Source organism: Lepidothrix coronata, unplaced genomic scaffold, assembly GCF_001604755.1.
Source record: "Lepidothrix coronata isolate B3197 unplaced genomic scaffold, Lepidothrix_coronata-1.0 Scaffold54, whole genome shotgun sequence".
NCBI classification, from domain to species: Eukaryota; Metazoa; Chordata; class Aves; order Passeriformes; family Pipridae; genus Lepidothrix; species Lepidothrix coronata.
In genome coordinates, this window is record NW_016690234.1 from 3949336 (window position 1) to 3968646 (window position 19311).

Genomic DNA, 19311 nt, shown 5'->3' on the forward strand with positions numbered 1-19311 from the left:
GCTTCATTAATAACAAAAGAAGAGATTGGCTTTAAAAGAAAAGCTAAATTTTATCTCCACAGATAACTACATTGAAACCTTTAACATTACCTTGTTAGTGTTAGCACTGAAGAGAAAAGATTACATACAGAATTGGCTTTTTCCTTTCAGTCTTCTTTTGTGAAATCTGTACGACAGTCAACACCTACCTTTTCCAAATGTGTTACTAATTTTCATAAAGAAAAATCACTACTCAGGGACAATAGTATCTTCTGTGTAGAAATTGTAAGTATTTTTAACAATTAAAGAGAAATAGAAATGAAAGGCTTAAATGGCTGCAGGGTACAAACACATTTAAATTGCATAATTTTGAGGATAATACTTGAACGAGTTCCTACTTCAGGAACGTGAGGACATCTAATACTGACTGCAGGCGATGGATACCCTTGTTGTCATTTCATCTCTTTTTGTTAAAGAAAGGACCTGAGAGATGGTGTAGCACCTGCTTTAGTCTCAGGAGTTGCAGAGAAGTTGAATTGCTCAGTGTCTGTTTGAAAAACCAGAAGTTAGGTGTACAAATACTCACTGTTTTCACATTTGCCCTCATTCTTGGCCTTTTTTGTTCATTGATTTTACATAGGCTTAATTAAATTTGATTTGATGCTGGTATTGCAAGAGAGATACTCCTATCCACTTATCTGATAGGTTTTTTTACTGCGCTTGATTGTTTTGAAACTGATGTAACAAAAATGCTTCGCTTTTGACTGTTTAATTTCATATACTGCCTTGCTTCAGTATTTGTTTCAGCTGAGGTTGCTTGGGAAGAACAAATGCAGATACTTCAAACAGTACATAAACCCACAAAAACACATTCCTGTGGCGGTGCTTGCCAGACTTTCAAAATAACCTGCATTTGTGTTGGTCATTAATTCACTGTTGCCTTCTATCAAAGCTTCTCTTCTCCCAGGGTTTTCCCGACCTGTCAGTAACTGTATAATTACTTTAGATTTCAGGCTCTGGGATTCAGGAAGACCTACAGTGTTTTTTTTAATCCTGTTTCTCTCTGCAAGAATTTGCCTTATATCCATTTACTTAAGCTCATGTTGAAGGTTTGTGCATGCAGTTGTTTAGCTGCTGGATCTCTGTTCTTTTGCAGGCAGTATCTATACTGGTGGCAACAGAGCTGCTTTTTCTGTTTTGGTGTGCATCAGAAAAAGGCCTCCTGTTATTAACTGTCCAGCAGTGGGTTTAACACTAATTTAGATTAGAAATGTCCAGCAGCATTTCCTGCTCTCCAAGCTAGTTTTGAACATAGTTTTCTGAAAGCTGTCCTTGTCAGACAGATGGTCTGTGGCTGAAGTGCTGCTGGCACTGCTTGTTGGCAAGAGCTTGTTCATCCAATGCAGATGTAGATTCTTTGAGATGGTTAAAGCAGTGTTGTTTGTGAATCAGCAGACCTGTAGAATCTCTGGGGGGGGAGGAAGCATTCCTAAATATTTTTGTGTTTTCTGTTATGCAGTTTTCTGTATCACTGAAGTGTCCTGCTGGCATAACCATAGGTTTACATGCTCACCTCTTTTGTGTTCTCAACCAAGCGGGGAAATCAAAGAAATAGGGGAGCAAAGAGGAAAAAGCTCAGGATCTCACAGTAGCCCTCACGGGCTTCGACTGGGACACCAACCACCTTTTGAGTTTGGGTTCAGGGACTGAATTAGGGTGTCAGCTCCCTGTGTAGTCAAATGAATGTGTGTGCATAGGGAGGAAGTGCAGTGGGATGGAGACACTTCTTCGAGGAGCTGAGTTAATGAGTGAAATTAATTAGGGGGTTTGTTTTAATTTAACAGCTTGTTGCTTCCTGAAGTCAAAGTCACCACGTTTTCCTTTCCCTGCTCCCTGTTCTTGGCACTACAGGACAGCTGCTTGCCATGTGCCCATTGGTGCTCTGATCATCCAGAAAACCAACTTTGAGATGCAGAGAGGCAGGAAATTACCTCAGAATGTTTTGGGGGCTCATTAAGAGGGGATGAAGAAGGTTTCTGCCAGACCCATTAATAGGTTGAACTGATTTGCTGTGGATTAGGCAACCACCAGACCTAGAGCAAAGGAGGAAACAGTGCTGTGCATCTTGGAGTAGAGGATGGGGAACAGGACTTGCCCTTTCAGTCACAGATTGTTAAATTGGCATTACTGGTTAATACAGCCCAAGGATGGTGATTCACAAGTTCATTTCTTGCTCTGAATTACTTTGGAGAAGTTGATCCCTCTCTACTCACAGTGTGGCCTGAGGAGACTAATCTTAGGCTTTTCAGCCCAATTGATTTGTGTGTGTATCTGTTCCCTCCCCTTGGTAATCTGTAATATTCTGTATTTCCCCAAGTGTAAAAAGTTCATCCTCAGAAAATTACGAATTAATTATTGGGTTAAGCTACATTCTGTCAGCTTTATTCTAGGGGTGTATAGATGTCATTTGTTTATATTTTAACTGTATTGGTCTTTTAATTTTAATAAATTTTTTTTTCTCATTTCAGTGATATTGATTTAGTTGTGTTTGGAAAATGGGAGGCATTACCACTTTGGACCCTGGAAGAAGCTCTTAGAAAGCACAATGTAGCAGATGAAAACTCAGTAAAGGTTTTAGATAAAGCAACTGTAAGTTTGGGGGAAGAGGGTATTTCCTTGTTAGAAGCTAAATTTCAAATCAAAGATAGATCTTTGGGAAGAGAATGAATTTTTATAAGAAGAAACTATTTTTTTATATTAAATTTGAAATAGAACCAATAGAACATTTTAAAGTAAGGTTTTTACTACAGAAAAAATAATTGATAGTGCAATAACAAGTATTTCTTCTGTTGGGGAAATCATCTGGTATCCCATATGCACAGCATACACTTGCTTTTAAGAGAGATTAGACTAGTCATTGTTGTGAATTTATGTAATTAAATGTTATGAATTTCTGACTGAGTTTTTACACAAGTAAATTATTTATTTTTTCTTTTTGCAAGTAAGCAGGCAAAATAAATTTTCACATAAAAATAGTATGTACATTCTTGCATAAAGAGGTAGTAGTATGTCATGCACAGAATAGGATTGTTATAATTTCCTATCTTTTGCTAATTTTGAGAGTATGTAAGAGTGTTGGGGTTTTACCAGGTGTCTAATTCATAGCTATTATTAGTAGAGAAAGGTAATTTGGTAACCACTCAGGTGGCAATACATCAGAATGCTCTCAGTATTCTGTGCTTATTGTTTGAATCAGTTTTGGTGAGGGAGTGATGACCCCAGTGACACGAGTTGTGTCAGTTCTGGAGTCTCTGGTACCATTTCTCTGTGTTTCTTCAGAGTTTGTCTCCCCCTGGTGTCTGTGGTTCCCACCAGAGCTCAGCTGCTGCACCAGCTACTGACCCAAACCCATCAAAAATTTATTATGGAAGGTGAAGCGTTCTGTTCAACAGAACAATAAATTGAAAATAGCATTCATGAGTTAGAAAAGTAAAGTTTAAGTAAACAGATTGGCAAGGAGAGTGAGTTCATAAATAGGAGTCCTGATTTCTCTGCCTACTTCCTCTCTACAAATTCATAAAACATTTCAGTTTTACTGGTGCATTTATGAATAAATGAAACCAAATATGTCTTGGAAATCTGTATTGACTTAACCTGTCTTTTTTTTTGCAGGTACCTATTATTAAACTGACAGATTCCTTCACTGAAGTAAAAGTTGATATAAGCTTTAATGTACAGAACGGAGTTAAAGCAGCCCAGCTCATCAAAGATTTTATCAAGGTTAGGCAACACTATAATAGAACTACAGAGTTGACTATTTGATAACTTAACTTTATTTCCTGTTTTACTTTGACAGCATCCTTACTAGAGATACACTTTCACTCTGTTATTTTTTGTTGTCTGATGCTACTGAGGGATGTTCTGCAGTTTTAGGCATATTGCCTTAAAAGGCATGATGATATTAAAATATACAAAGAAAGTTGGGGTTGCCTTAATGGTACAATGATTAAGGAAAATGCACTAATCTCTGTCTTAAATGTTCTGCTCTTTTAATGTTCTGCTCTTAAGTTCATTGAACTTAAAATTAGTAATAACCACACATTTCTGAGGAAGTAAGAATCATCTTGTTCTGGACTGAATATTGTTTCAGCATACAATGCTAATGTATAGAATAAGTTAAATTAGTGTTCAGAGATTCAGTAGGACATGTATAATAGGTACATTACAGTTATTTTTGTTTAATATATAGGATCATTTTGTTAGGATTAATGTGCTTTTGTATTTAAAGTTTTGAAGTATCATTACACTATTTTCCTTTCCTTCCCTTCCCCTATACAGTGCATTGGGCACTCACAGTAAATGTTTCATAAAAGCAGTAGATAATTTTTCTTGGATTTTCATATTCTGTTTAGGGAAGTTGAAGTGCAGTTGTCTCACTGAAGTGCTTAGGTATTACTGTTCTATTACTGACTGTTTTTTTACTTTAACCAAACTACTGGACAGCAGGAGAATCAAAAATATTTTGGTAGCTAGATAAGTAATACTTCAGAAAACTCCATAAATCTGAATAAAGCAAGCACTTTTTTTTCAGTCATAAAGGTTAGAAATCACATACATCTGCTTTAATAATGTCATTGAGTCTTCTAAATTTGGGGAGATTTTTAATTGCTGACGAGTTGGAACATATGGCATTCAACTTGATAGTCTTCAATTCCTTTATGTGTGTTTAGTAGCAAGTATGAAAGTAGCTCAGTTTGCTTGTGCAATGTCTGTTTCTTTAACCTGTAGAAGGACACAGGAGAAAAATCTCTGTCCTTAAATTTAGTAGAATCATCTGACTTCCTCTCTGCAGAGTCTCACCTCTGCGTGTCTATGAATCTTCTGCTTGAGCTCCTGCTGGTGAGGCCTCTTGCACCCACGCTCAGAGTCAGAGGGTGGGGTGGGTTCAGGGACCTTTTGTCTCTCAGCCTCAGTCTGATGAACAGAAGTTGTATTGTGTAGCTCCTTGTTGGGGAAAGAAGGTGCCCAGAATCTCTGTCATAGCAGAGGTACCTGAAATTTGGTAGCTGACTTCAGTTTTTACACTGTCACGTTGCCTCGTGGTGGACAGGCTGTCCGTGTTTGGTTTTCTGCCACAAGGCAGGGACTGTATTTCTGTTAAACTCCACATACAAGTTTATTTTTAACCATGTCCATAAAGCCCTGCATACTTTCCCAAAATTGCCTATTTGCTTCTGAATTTCAAGGTAGGAGATAGTCTTCTCATGAGAGCCTGAAGGCATTTTATGTGTTTGAAAAAAGAAAAAGGCATTAGTGTGTTCCTGTTGCCTGGGTTATTTGTAACCCTTTGGCCTTGGGTCAGGGCATGACGAGAGGGGGCTGTGCCTTAGGGAATGAGTGGGAGCTGTCTGTGGCAGCTGGGCAGGTGTGGGACAGGGCCCAAATTGATGAGCAGGTTTGGTGACAGTACTTGGGGTAAGCTCACAACCTGGCCAGTGCCTGACAGACAACTCCCCAGTGAGGATGTTGAGGCTGAGGGCGCCTAGTCCATGGTTAGGGTCAGGATTTAGGGTCAGGATCAGCACCAGTGCAGAGCAGCGACTCAGGCAGACAGCCTGGGGAACCACTGAGATGGGAGGCAGCTCTCCAGCAAAGTGGAGGGACTCCCAACAAGGCTTCCCACATGGTGCTTTCCCACACAGCTGTTTTCACAGCAGCCTGAGCCAAGGCTGAGCAGCTCTGCCACCCCAGAACTGGCCTTGAGCTGAGCCTGGTGTGGCAGGGAGGTGGCACATGGCTGCTGTGGGGGGTCCTTTGTTTAACTTGGAGAAATCCTGACGTGTACTTGCCAAGTCATTTAACTGGTATTCTTGAGGCACTCTCCATAAAACATGTGCAGGGCATTCTCATGGGTCTTATTTTGTCCCACATGACTTTCAGTGTCTAACTGAGGTGTCATATTCAGTATTAGCCTTCGAAATGCCTGTTTCTCTTTGAGTATTCAGTTTCCTGAGAACAATCCTGTCTTTGAATTTTGGTACACACTGTTATTCAACACTTCAGCTTGTAAGTTCTTAATAGTTCAAAAAAAGGATTTGGGGATCTTCAGTTAAATAAGGCTCCCAACACTCACTATAAGGCTCATGCAGAGAAGTTCTTAGCAAAATTCTTCTTTCCCTGGAATCTTCTGCAATCACAGACATCATGATCCACATTTCAACTCTGACACTAAGGAACTTTTTGGCTCTGTGTTGGCACTTCATAAAAGTGATATTATTGAGCCTCTTTTGCCCCTCCCCTGTGAGGGGTGTACAGAGTGCAGGCATAGCCTCCACTACTGTCCAAAGGGTCCATGTTCTCTGCATGTGCAGTGTATGCACACCTCTAAGGGAATCCATGTGGATAAACCTATCAAAGGACCGGGTATCCAAAGGTAAGTATTTGGCTCTTTGAAAATGTTATCTGAGTTTAGTAATTTTGAAGGGCTTTTTGTAGCTCCAGGCATCTGAAGTACTTGCAGGACAGAAATCTCAGCCCATTTTGGTCTATCACCACAGTCATAGCAGGAAGGTTTTGTTACAGATATGGATATGTCCATAGTTCTTCCTTTACAATCCTTTTCATTTGTAGGAGAAAAGCAAGTGTATTTATGTATTCAAACCAAATAATTCTTACTTTATGATCTTTTTTCTGTTGTTAATATCTGCCACCAGAGTTGAAGAGGTAAATAACTGTATTGATCACAGGCAGAGCACTTGGCTTCTCCCCTGTTACTAAAAATAATAGCTTAGAATTGTACATGGCTGTAAGGCTGAATATAACAGATAGTTTCAATATGCTGTCTCTTAGCATCCATTGTATTCATGCACCACAGTGTCATAACATCTTTGTTTTTCTCTTTCAGAAATATCCTGTATTACCATTTCTAGTTTTAGTACTGAAACAGTTCCTGTTGCAGAGGGACCTCAATGAAGTATTTACAGGTGGAATCGGTTCTTATAGTCTTTTTTTAATGGCTGTCAGTTTTCTTCAGGTAAGCTCCAGGGAATCTCTGGGTGCCACTGGGGCATAAGGACATCACCTGCAGAAGAAATTTGATCAACCCTTAAATTTAATCATTTAAACTATCGTGTTTGTGGTTTTGCACCTCCTTTTCATTTAACAATAGATACATGCCACCTATCTGCTGTTCTTTCTTACTTTTGGTCTGAAAGATGTTTAGAACATCTGTTGGTGTATCAGTGCCAGGCACTGATACACGTGATACTGACATCCAATATTGATACCTATGATCTTGACATTCGTCCTAAACCAACTTGAATGTTGTGTAACTTATTTGGAAAAAGCTCCATAAGGTTGGTGTTGCCTGCAGCTGTCCTTTATAACACTTGATTTCCAGGTCATGTGCCCTGTACGTGCTTTAATGAATGCAATGGAATTGTGGTTGTTTGTCTAGGTTTCTAAATGTGTTTTACAACTTTCTCTTGAATCTAATAGGGCAAAATGCATGAGCTAAATCTATATTGTTGTGCCTGGGGGAAGAAAATACTGTAGAAATACGAAGTAGTGATTTCTGGCTGTATCAGCCTCATTCTTCTTCCTGAACTAAATGTAACTGTATAACTATGGGTCTGTAAGTGTAAGTCTGTACTTTTCCAGATTGTAGTTACTTTTAAACCTGAGCCTGGAACTGGAGCTCAGTGTTTGCCTAATGCTATTGCAGTTGCCTGCTGAGCAGAAATGAAATTAAGGCAACAGACGTATCTTTTTAAGAGAAACTGAAATCTCTCCCAACCCCAGTTTTTCTTATATTGACTAATAGTACTTCCATTTGCTCCTGCAAGAAGGAAAAGAAAAGAAGTCATATTTTCTATTATGTTAAAATTAGGAGCTGGTTTTGTTCATGGTTTCTCAGGCTGCATACTTTAACAGCAGGGGGAACCATGGGTATGGCTGTGCACATGAGAAGCCTGTATTTGTATTGCAGACCCAGGTTTGTGAGGTGCACATATCTTTGCTTTTTCACAAGAACTCTGCCATTAGTGCTGGAAGTTCACTTACTGGACTGAAAGTTCAAATACAAAAATGTTAATGCTTGATAGCCTTTTTTTTTAAGAGGTAAAAGTTTTTATAGCATCTTGATTTAAAGATGCAAAACTGTTTTATCAAGAGAAAATACTGTATTTAGACATATTAGCTTTATATATTATGTTTTATTATTTTTTATTACTGCATTTAGACATGTTTGCTGTGAAAAAGAGAAGACACATAAAGGCACTTGAAACCTGAAGTCTTAAGAGAATGATTTTTTTTTTCTCTCTTCTTAATAGCTGCATCCCAGGGAAGATGCCTGTATGCCCAATGCCAACTATGGTGTTCTTTTAATAGAGTTTTTTGAATTATATGGACGTCACTTCAATTATCTGAAGACTGGAATCCGAATAAAGGATGGTGGCTCTTACGTTGCCAAGGATGAAGTGCAGAAGAGCATGCTGGATGGCTACAGACCATCAATGCTGTATATTGAGGACCCCTTACAGCCAGGTATCCTCATAAAGCAAGACTTAACACACGGAGTACGAAAGAAAGGTTGGGGGAGTCCTTAATCCACTGGAGCTAAATCAAAGAATTAGATATATGACTGTATATCTGTAGATAGATAACAGATGGAATGAGCCCCAAGAACCAAACAGAAACATCTCGTTCATGTGTAGGAACACAAGGCAAACTCGGAATACAGGTGGCTGCTGAAGTGGCGGGTCAGGGGCAGTTTCAAGAAGAGTGTTAACACATTTCTGATCTAGAAAAATGTCATCCAGGACACTACTTTTATATGTGTAATATATGCAGTACAGGATTTTAATTATTTTTTGTAATTCATTAATTTTATTTTTTTGCTTCATGTATTGCACTTTTACCCAGAGAATTGCTGTTTTGGACTTCTGTGCATGTAAATATCTATAGATCTTCTAAGCTCTTTCAAATATTTATGCTTCAGTAATCCTGTTCTACAACGGGTAATTGCAGTTAGTTGGGACTTAAAGGCAATTTTAAAAAAATGCTGCTGTCTCCTGTCTGAAAGGCGATAATCTTCATGGTTTCAATCTTATTTATTTATATTCTTATTTTAAGGTAATGATGTTGGGAGGAGTTCCTATGGTGCCATGCAAGTGAAACAGGCTTTTGATTATGCCTATGTTGTTCTGAGCCATGCAGTTTCCCCAATAGCTAAATATTATCCTAACAACGAAACAGAAAGGTAAATTCGCCATGTCTAAATCTCAGACATTAATTGCTTATATTTTTGTGTGTCTTAAAAATTAATTGTGCTGATGGTTTTATATTTTTCCTGGTTTGCAGTATATTAGGGAGAATAATTAGAGTAACACAAGAAGTGGCCACATACAGAGACTGGATATCCAAGCAGTGGGGAATGCAGAGCAGGACAGAGTCTTCGTGTAATGGTAAGTTTTGACTCAGCTGGACTGAGATTGGGAAATTTCCTGCACATTTTGATCATACAGATTTTATTGTTGCTTTTGCCTCACATAAGGCAGTGTGCGCATCTTAGTAGGAATTTCCTTTTTTTGTTCAGTATTCTCATCATTTCATCCAGAAAAGTTAGATTTGTACAACAGTAAAATCACCTCGTCTTTACTCTACTGCGATAGATTTGGTCAGTAGAGAGCTCTGTACAGAGTGCTGCCTTCCAAAAGGAGACTTTGGAAAAACTTCCAATTTAAATTACCATGTTGTCACTCTCAAACTTCCTTTGTCCTTTAAATGTGGACAAGGTTTTAAAAAGAATTACTGGGAATGCTAGTTTAAATCTGAATACTAACCCTCTGTTCTTTTATTTTTCATTTTAAAGTGTAACATATCATATGTGTACAGAAGTAATATTTAATCCAAGACTGACCATATAAGTGGAATAAGTCTTTTAAACAGGAAAATCCTGAAATATCAATCATTATTTTTGTTTTTAACAAATGGAAACACAAAGTCTATGCAGACAACTTGGTTACAATGTCTTTTAAAATCATCTTTAATCCATTGCCCATCTTCTGACTTCAGCAGTCAGTTGCCACTTTTGGTGTAGGTGTATCTACTATCTGGAAGTTTTCAAACTAAAGTTAATTTTAATAGTCTCCAATTAATTTTAGAATGTTGCCTACTACAAGTCTTTTCTTGTTAGGGATTAATCAGAGTACATGATGCAACTACCCAGTCTTTCCCCAATGTTGGGATTTTGTTTATTTGTTTTTAAAACCCGTGTTAGTGATTTCTGTCACTGTATCTGTCAGTTAAATGTGCTCTGGGCCATTTGTGTTCTCTCAGACCCTTGTGGCCCTGCTGTACCCCCAGGAATGGCAGAGAACTGCTGGTCAATCCTGCAAGGAATCCTTAGCTCCCTATTAGCTACCTCCATGCAAATACAGCTAGTGGGGCAACAAATGTATGTTATGTAAATCAGAGTCTTATGTGAGATAAAACAGCAATTAATAAAATAAAAATAACACCATGTCAGGCAGGTAATGGTGACAGTTACGGTGGTTGTCTTGTAGATTTAGTTTGGATTTAAGTTCCAATTCTTTTTTTTTTTATTTAAGACAGAAGTTAGTGAGATGTGAGAGTTCTGTATCTTTTATCTTCAGTGTAGGAATTCATACAAAGCAATGAGACTTATTTAGAGTTCTTCTGATCCTATCAGCTCCAGCAGAAGAAAAATGGGAGTTGCTGAGTATTGGGCATATAGGAACAGAATTTACACCTATGTATTTAAATGCTGTTGAAGCATGGCATGAAACAATCTAAAGCAGCCCATCTGAACTTTGTTACTGCCTTCTTCTGTGTGTTATTGCTCTAATTTCCATCCCAGGTTTTCATAGTGTGCATTAATGATGTTGTTGGGAAGCCACCACGCCCTCTGCGAGGTGCTGCCTGCAGAGTGTGCACATGGACACCCTCACGTGTGTCTGCCTGTGTTTGGTGTGCACGTCCTGCAGGATGTAACAGGCTTTATGTATCTCAGTGGGTATATTATAAAAACCCAAGGCAACATACTTCAGCAGTTAATGTGTGGTGATGCTTCTGTTTTGTTTTTGCTAGGTAATGGAGTAACCTTGATAGTAGATACTCAGCAGCTAGACAAATGCAACAATAACCTTGCTGAAGAGAATGAAGCACTGGGAAAACCTAGAAATAAAACTTCAGAAACACTTAGTAAACATTCTTCAAATTCTTCATCAGGTCCTTTATCATCATCATCATCTACACTGTCCAGCTCTAGTGATGTAGTAAGTACTGGAGGTTTTCTGACTTTTTTTTTTTAATTTCTTTTCAATTTTTCCCCCCCTGATTTGGATTGCCACAGAATACATTTTAGAAGCTTGGAGTCCTAGTTAGTTATTTCATCCAGAATCCTAACTTGCATAAGATGTTAACTCTTATGCAATTTCTACACATATAAGTTGCAGTGTGTTTTTGACACAATACATGTAGAGAGTAAATATAGTAGATATTAAGTTCCATAACTCTCTTTTCTCTGGGAAAATGGTATTTCAAAAAAAAAAAAAAGGACTGGTAATTCCAAGTCACATGCTTTAAAAAACAATAAAAGCAAAAAGCTTTAAAATAATCTGTTTCGGAATTCTATTTAAAAAATAAAATAAAAGGCAAATCTCAAAATCAGAATAACACATCAATAAATTTTTAAATCTGTTTTACTCAGTAAAAATTCTGGATTGAAAGAATTTTGATATCTATTAAACATATTTTAAGTTTTGTCCACTGTTAGCTTTATTTTTAAAGGAAAAGTCACTTGCAGAAAAACTTACTTTTAAGAAAAACTCACTAATACTTTACATTTTCCTGAAGGATTCTGATGGAACACCTTGCAAAACCTCTAAACAATTGAGTTGTCGTCAGTCTACCACAAACAGAGTGGGGTCACAAGAAGTGTCACTGGAATCCTCCCAGTCAAGTGGGAAAACACAAAATAGCCAAACAGCCAATACATCCAGCAACACGAACAAATCTCAGGTTTGTGGAATGTTTGAAAACAACATCTGTATAGATTATTTGAATATTACACATCTCCCCCACGGAAGGGTAGCTCGTTCTGGAAAGGAAATGCTGTGTTTTTCACCTCCCCTTTACCCCACTAAAAGGTTTTCAGCACTGATTTTTATCTAAAATCACCTGGTTCTTTCTTTAGCTTGCACAGATGAATTTGCATCTGTGGCTTTCCCAGCCCTAAAGCAGGTGAAATTGGACTGACTTTATTTAGGGACATCTAGATTTGCCAGAAGCATAGAGCTGTGTTGCACCCATTTCCTCTTTGCAAAAAGCATGTCAGTCCAGTTTTGACTAGGGAATTTGAGAATTTACCCTCAGTGAAAGACAGCTAAAATGTATGTTTAAAACTCTGGCTGCTCTGTTAGCTGTTGATACTTGTTGAGCTGCCTTCCATTATGGGAGGTTAAGATTCTTTGCTGACACATGAAATCCCCTCTCATTTCCCCCTGTAGATAAATATCTTTATGATGACACTGACCAGAGCTTGTGCATTTAGGGGATTTCTCATGTTAAGAATGCTTCTATGGCAACTCAGTATCCTGGAAATATTATATGCCTCTCTATATACAATATACTTTGGATATATTCCATTTAAATTTTATTCTTGGACACAGTGTAGGACTTTCATGTTTGAAAATAGTCTGGAATCTTCTGGAATATTATTCCTGAAAATAATTCTAAAGACATGCCTTCTCCTTGCTAATGATCTCTCTCTAGCTTCTAATGAGAGAGTTCACAGACTGGGCCTTGCCTATGCCATTAGTGTGTGTTTGTGTTATTAGGCAGAACTAATTCCAGGCTGGAATGTGAATGTGCACAGTCTGAGATACCCTATATCTCTAAAAAGATGTGGTGTAAAATTAATCCTGGATGAGATTTGAGCAATCTTCCTCTGCTGTCTTGGATTATGGATTTACTTTTCTGTAAAACAGTAGAACGGTTCTATCCTTTCCAAAATTCCAAGTGCTCTGCTCTTTTCTCTGGACCTGCATAGTTTTGGATCTAGAGATGAACATTTTGTTATCAGTCACCCAAGTGGAAGATGGGCAGTGCTGTGCTGCTGTCTCAGCAATGGCCGGGCTCCTTCTGCCGTAGCAAGCTTTTCAAGTGTAAGGTTTTCATAAGTGAACATCCTCATTACCCAGAAACAGGGAGGTGTGATTGCCACGCTTTTTTCCCTTTCTCATGGATTTACCGTGTTTTCTTTCTGTTACAGCATGGATCTGCACGGTTATTTCGCTCTTCCAACAAAGGCTTCCAAGGTCCAACAAACTCAAGCCACGGTACCTCAGTCACAAACAAACAACATCAAGGCAGCAAATCACACCATCAGTTTTTCCACGGCAAAAAGAGGAAACACAAGAGAGATGCAGCCCTGTCAGACCTTTGTAGATAGTTGCCTACTTTATGACTGTTCTTCTGTGTGCAATGATCTCATGCTACAGGATAGTTTGATAGTGACTCCTTGGATCTCTTCTGGAGCTTCAGACTGTTCAGACATAGATTAGCAACTGCATTTTTTTTCCCAGCTCGCCACGGAACGGAACATGAAGATTGATCACTGCAGAAAAAAAAAAAACAAGAAAAAAAAAAAAAGGAAAAAATGGAGAAAAAAAGGAAAAAAAAAATTTTTTTAAGAGGAAAAAGGCTGCTCATTTGATAAGTCATATGCTACAACAGGGTCATTTAGGATATAAAAGCTTGAATGTAAAATAAATGTAATTCCCATCAGCTCATGCTGACCTGTAGAGGTAGTACTCAGTGTGTCTAGGGGGTGGTAACAAACAAATAAAACACAAAAAAATAGGAAAAAAAAGGCAAAAAATTGTATTTTGAGGGAAACCCAGCCTTTAAAGGTGAAAGTAATTTGTGCATGATTTTTTAATTATTTTTGCATATACTTACCATTTTATTGTGTATATATAGATGACCATATAGGAAAACTGACATTTGTAATAGTGGATTTGTTAATACTTTTTACATAACATTACTGTTTAAATTGTAAACATAAATTTTTCTCAGGATTAGTTTGGAAAATAATCTGAATTGTCATCTTAACATCCATATAAAGAGACATTACTAGATATATTGCTCAGAATTTCTTTTCTTGGCATTTGAAAGATCTAATAGAACATTTGATCTGCAAAAGCTGTTCCTCTGACAGAAAGGTTCATGGTGGCAAATGAAGATTTTCATTTGTATAAAGTGTACATGTACTTTGTGTAGACACTGAGCTTGTCATCTCGGAGAAGTAACCTTCACCTTGTTTTCTAGAGTGCCATCATTTCAGGCAATGGGGTTTTATAGTTGCATCCTTCTCTTCCTCCCCATAGTGGTCTCTCCTCCACCCTTTCTTCTTTTTTTTAAAGAAACAACCTAGGCCACTAGGGGTTTTTTCGTTTGATTGGTGGTGGTGATTGTTTTCTTCTTTTTCTTTTTGGTTTTAAAAAACACAAAACAACAACACTCAGTTTGTTACAGATGTTTGCATTCCTGGGCTGCTTTAATCCCATGCCTCCTTGTTTGTGCCTTTCCTCCCCCTTCCAGGTCTGGGTTTTTTTGTCTTTTATATTTTTGCTAACTCCTGTAGGAGATGATAACTGTTGAAGCTTTAAGTAAATTTTACAATTAAAGTATTTTTTTCTCACTCCCCTCTTAGGCATTTTTATATTTACACTTAATTATTAAAAAAAAACCAAAACAACCGTTTCAAATAATGAAATATACTTTGTATTGCCTTAAAGACCCAAACCTTTCATATCTCATCATATTTCTTCATTGACCTAGTTATCATTTCATTTAAACTCCACATTTGTGTGGTTCAGTCGCATTACAAGTCTCGGTTGCAGTACCTTTGATGCCATGACTGCGAATGAAATCGTAATTGCACTCACAGGCAGAGCTTGGAACAGGAGCTGGGACACTTGGGTGGTGGAGAGTTAAGTGGCATTTACTTTCACATATTTTGTTAAAGAGGAAAGTCTGTACTTGGCGTACGTGGCTGTATTTAATGCAGCGGTTCTGAGATGATGCTTTTATAAAAAGTACTGTTAGCTTTGAGAAATTCTTTTCATATACATTTACAGAATACTACAGACCAACCTGACCTTTAATGGGCACTTATGAGTGCAATGATTTTTAAAGTAAAATAAGACCAGAACTGGTGTTATCACTTAAATTAATAAACATTTTCAATGTGTTAAAGTGTTTTACTTCAAAAAGGAAAATATATATATTCCAAAAATACAGAAAGTCATAACATTTACTCCAACACTAAGCTTAAGTGATGTTAATTTGACAATTTTTTTTAATTTTTAGATTCATATTTTAATTTGATCAGATAATTTTATCAAGAAGATGTTCAGCTTTTGTTCATAGAAGCTAGTAAAAGTTGTACCACATTATGCATAGTCAAGTATTTATTTTGTTTTAGATTATTGTGAATGTGTAGACTTATGTTCACTGCTTAGGGAACAATTATTTATAAATTATATTAATCCAGTATTGTTAGCTGCTATTAGCAAAACTGTTCCAAAACTTAATACTTGCAAAGATCTGTATCGCATTTACCACACTGAAGTGTTTTTAAAAGAATCACCCTCATTGTTGAAAGCAAATGTACTCTTAGGGTGCAGATATTAGTGTTCCAATAAGCATGTGATAATTTTAAGGTGGTGGTAGCGGGAAGATAATCTTGATTCCATTGGGAATCTTAGGTTTGCCTCAATTTATGGTTTTCATAAATTTAATGGAAAATAGCTTTTCCTGGACTGCTCAAGTTTCTTTTTGGTAAACAGTATCTTTCTAAAAGAAAAAAAAAAAAAAAAAAAAAAAAAAAAAAAAAAAGCATGAAGGAATAATTGAGGTATTTTACATTGCCTCAAATGACCAGCATTGTATTCATAAAATACTGTATATCTTGCAAATCTTTATTTAAACGGAACAGTTGAACTGTTCATTTTTCAATCTGAAGTAAAATACTTTCAAGACCTTTTAGTTTGCCTGCTCATTTGTCTTGTACATTTCATCTCTGTATTTGACTCAAGTCTAATTCCTTTTTGAGTTTCAATACTTTTGTGAAGATTTTGTGAATATACGAAAAATAAATGTTTAATCTAACTACTGCAGTTTATCACCATTCTTGACACCCTGTTTTCCCCTTCACAGCACTGTGGAAACAGCTACTCGAGGAGCTGTCTAACATTTTTTGTAGTATCTGGGTCCTTCCTCGGCTCAGTGCTGGGCCCCTCTGCCTGGAGTTCGGAAGCTGACTTTGTTCAAGTGGCCGTGGTCTGCTCTTTTTCCTTCCAGGAGAGCTGGAGCAGAGTCTGTAAGCCTGAGAATAAATGCAAGAATGTACATGCATGAAGAGGGTTCTTAATGTATGATTTTTCTCCAACTTTCCCCCTCACAATACATAAGAAGCTTGTGGAAGGATCCTTTTTTTAATCTTCCGAACTTGGCCTCGGGGTAGTGCTCGAGCTGCAGGACAGGAGCTGTTCAGAGCTGCCACGCTGAGAGGGTGGTGTAGAACCATGCAAAAGTTAATTTGATTTACTTTCAGCTAAAATCCATGTTTAGCAGCTCCTGAAGCACAGCTGATGTTACTGAAGTATGTTGTAAACTTTGGTTACCATCCTTTCTTGCATGGCTCAGATAGGGAGACACATACTGGAAGTTCTTGTAGTCTTGCCACTGGTAGTCCACCAAAGACCACTGGAAATACATAAATAAGCTGAAATGTTTATGTGTCTTTCTGTTTGGCGTTAAATTGATTTTCTAAGGATTTTTAAATTTAAAAAGAAGATTGTTCAAATGGTGTTTACAGTTAAAAGCTGTGTATTTGTTAGGTTTTTTTCGTCAGTCTTCTACCTGGTGGCAGAAAAGAAGCTGAACTGTAACTAAATCTTCCTATTTGAGAGACATGACATGATTCTGTTTCCTCAGAATTTACAGGTCAGGGTTTTAAATATAGTAAACTTCTTTTGCTAGAACTTAATCTGTAGAAAATAATTAGTGATCAAGTGGCTGGTGGCAACTTTTTTGAGGTATTTTCAAAATGGACCTTTTCTATTTTATATCTGGAATCATCATGAATGTATCCTAAATATAACATGAGCAACTGATTAGAAAATAGTCTTACCTCAAAAATGCAGTGTAAATAAATGCAGCCAGCCATTTGACATCTTGATGGATGTTAAAAAACTCATGAGAGATCTTAAAACTGTGCGGATCCAACTTTATTTTCTAAAAAGTTCTAGGAATCAGCTGATGAATCACTATTTACACTTTAACAGTAGCTGGAATAACTGAATTTATTTTATGTTACAGCCCCTAAATAGGTACATATACTCCCTCCTTGAGTAATCTCCTGGCCCAGAGATTTGGTGCTGAATATAGCATTTATCAAACCCTGTGCAACAGGTCTCAGTGAAGCACGAAGGGGATTGAGATTGTTAGTGCTTTAAGAAGAGTATTTCTTGCTGCTACAGCAGCTTTTTAAAGAAAAACCATAAACCCCATTGATTGAGCAGGCTGGAGGAGGAATATGTCCTCTTAGCCCTCTTACATCCGTATTTGAAGCTTGTTTCTGTGCAAATTATTCAACAACCTAATGTTGGGATGCTAGGTTGATTTTTTTTTTTTTTTAAATCTTTCTGTATAATGAAGTGGTAGTTTCCCATAGTGCAAAATACCAGCAAGAAAAAAGCAGTTGGCTCCATGCAAGAACTGGCTTGTAAAGAATGCTTTTGTGTGGTGGTGGAGGATTCTGAGGAACCATGAGGGCAGACCTGGTGAGTGTTTTCCTTGTTTAAAATAAATAAAACGTTCTTGTAGGGGTATATAAAACAACTTTTGCTTCTGAATGAAGCAATGTTTGACTCTTGAGCTTAAAGATCCTTAAGCAATCAAATGCTTCTGAATAGTTATTGGAGAAAGTAATCTCTGCTCTCAGCTGCATTTTCCCAGGTTTAAAGTTCATTTGCTCTACTAGATTTGGTGACAGCGAAATCTGTAAATAAACCTGGTTCACATAAACAAATTGCTTGGTTATGCTGCCTGGCAATGTAGCACAAAAATATCTGTTTGAACTTAAAGCTTCCATCTTAAAAAAACAAACTAACAAAACCACAAAACAAGTCTACCTTGCTGGTCTGTACACAACAGATTGTTGCATCAGGAGTAAAAAGAAATACTTTTCTTACAAAAATAACATGATGTGGTTTAGGTGGACTATGCATTAAGGGTTGCTGTTTGCATTTCCCTCCTTCTGTGACCTATTTCCAAACAGGACTGTTGTTCGTTCTTACAATAAGTAAGGGACTGATCAAGTCTGGGTTGGGATTTTTTCCCCTCTTCACTGTAGTGGATCTGGAATCAAACTCCTTTGTGGTTGCCTGGTAATAAGTAACTATGAAAAGACTATTCTCAGTTAGAAAAATCAATGGCTAACTCAACAGCAGGTAGAAATCTTTCATATTGTCTTCCTTCAATGCATGTTTCCTTTTCCTTTTCAAAATTTTTCACAGTGCACGAGAGGAATAACTTATAAAATAATGTAATTATTTATATAAGATCTTCTTCATCCCAAAATGTGTTTTACTAAATCAGTGTTATGATATCAATTTGTATGCATCAAGATAACATCAAAAAGCCTTCTACTTGCTGAAAACTTCAAGTATGTCTGTGCTGCAGTGTGTGCCATCTAGTACATCGCTTCTGTGCAGTGTCTGAGCCACGTTCTCCAGCTGTAAAAGGCAGTTTGAATGCTCCTGGTTTGTAGCATTGTTTGTATGCAGACAATAACACTTTCAGGTAGTGGTAACTTACGTGGTATTGGTGAGCTACTGCCTAAATCCCACAGAATCCCATTACTCTAAGGGGATAGCTGAGAAAACTGGATTTTGTTGCCAAAAAAAACCCCCAAAACTTTACACAATATCAGTGGGGTCAAGAGCCAAGGGGGTGAGAGTAGTACTGGCTCCAAGAAGGAGCAGCCAGTGCCAGAAGCTGTCCTGGCATCTCTGGCTGTGCCCACAGGCAGCTTTGGCTCCTCTGCAGCACCGGCAGAGACCACACACTGCCCCAGACCTGCTCTCCTACACGAAGTGCTTTATGCAAATACATGTGAGTGCTTCTAAATTCTTCAGAACAAAGCCACATGATGGTCTGTCAAAAACAGAACAAACTTTTTGGAGAGTACAGGCAAATACAGATGCTGGGAATCTGGGAGCTGAAGCATTAACGTGAAAA

At 37.6% G+C, this 19311-nt stretch overlaps 1 protein-coding gene across 1 annotated transcript in view; it reads left to right on the forward strand.

Annotated features, from left to right (window-relative positions):
* The window catches only part of PAPD5 (poly(A) RNA polymerase D5, non-canonical), a 42371-nt gene extending 26468 nt beyond the window's left edge, over positions 1-15903 (forward strand). The window contains exons 4-12 of the mRNA XM_017816115.1: positions 2508-2628; positions 3652-3759; positions 6884-7012; positions 8310-8523; positions 9112-9238; positions 9340-9443; positions 11089-11276; positions 11857-12021; positions 13274-15903. Coding sequence (XP_017671604.1) covers positions 2508-2628; positions 3652-3759; positions 6884-7012; positions 8310-8523; positions 9112-9238; positions 9340-9443; positions 11089-11276; positions 11857-12021; positions 13274-13453 — 1336 coding nt within the window. The 3' untranslated portion in view covers positions 13454-15903. The remainder of the gene's footprint in view (positions 1-2507; positions 2629-3651; positions 3760-6883; positions 7013-8309; positions 8524-9111; positions 9239-9339; positions 9444-11088; positions 11277-11856; positions 12022-13273) is intronic.
* Positions 15904-19311: the final 3408 nt, after the last annotated feature.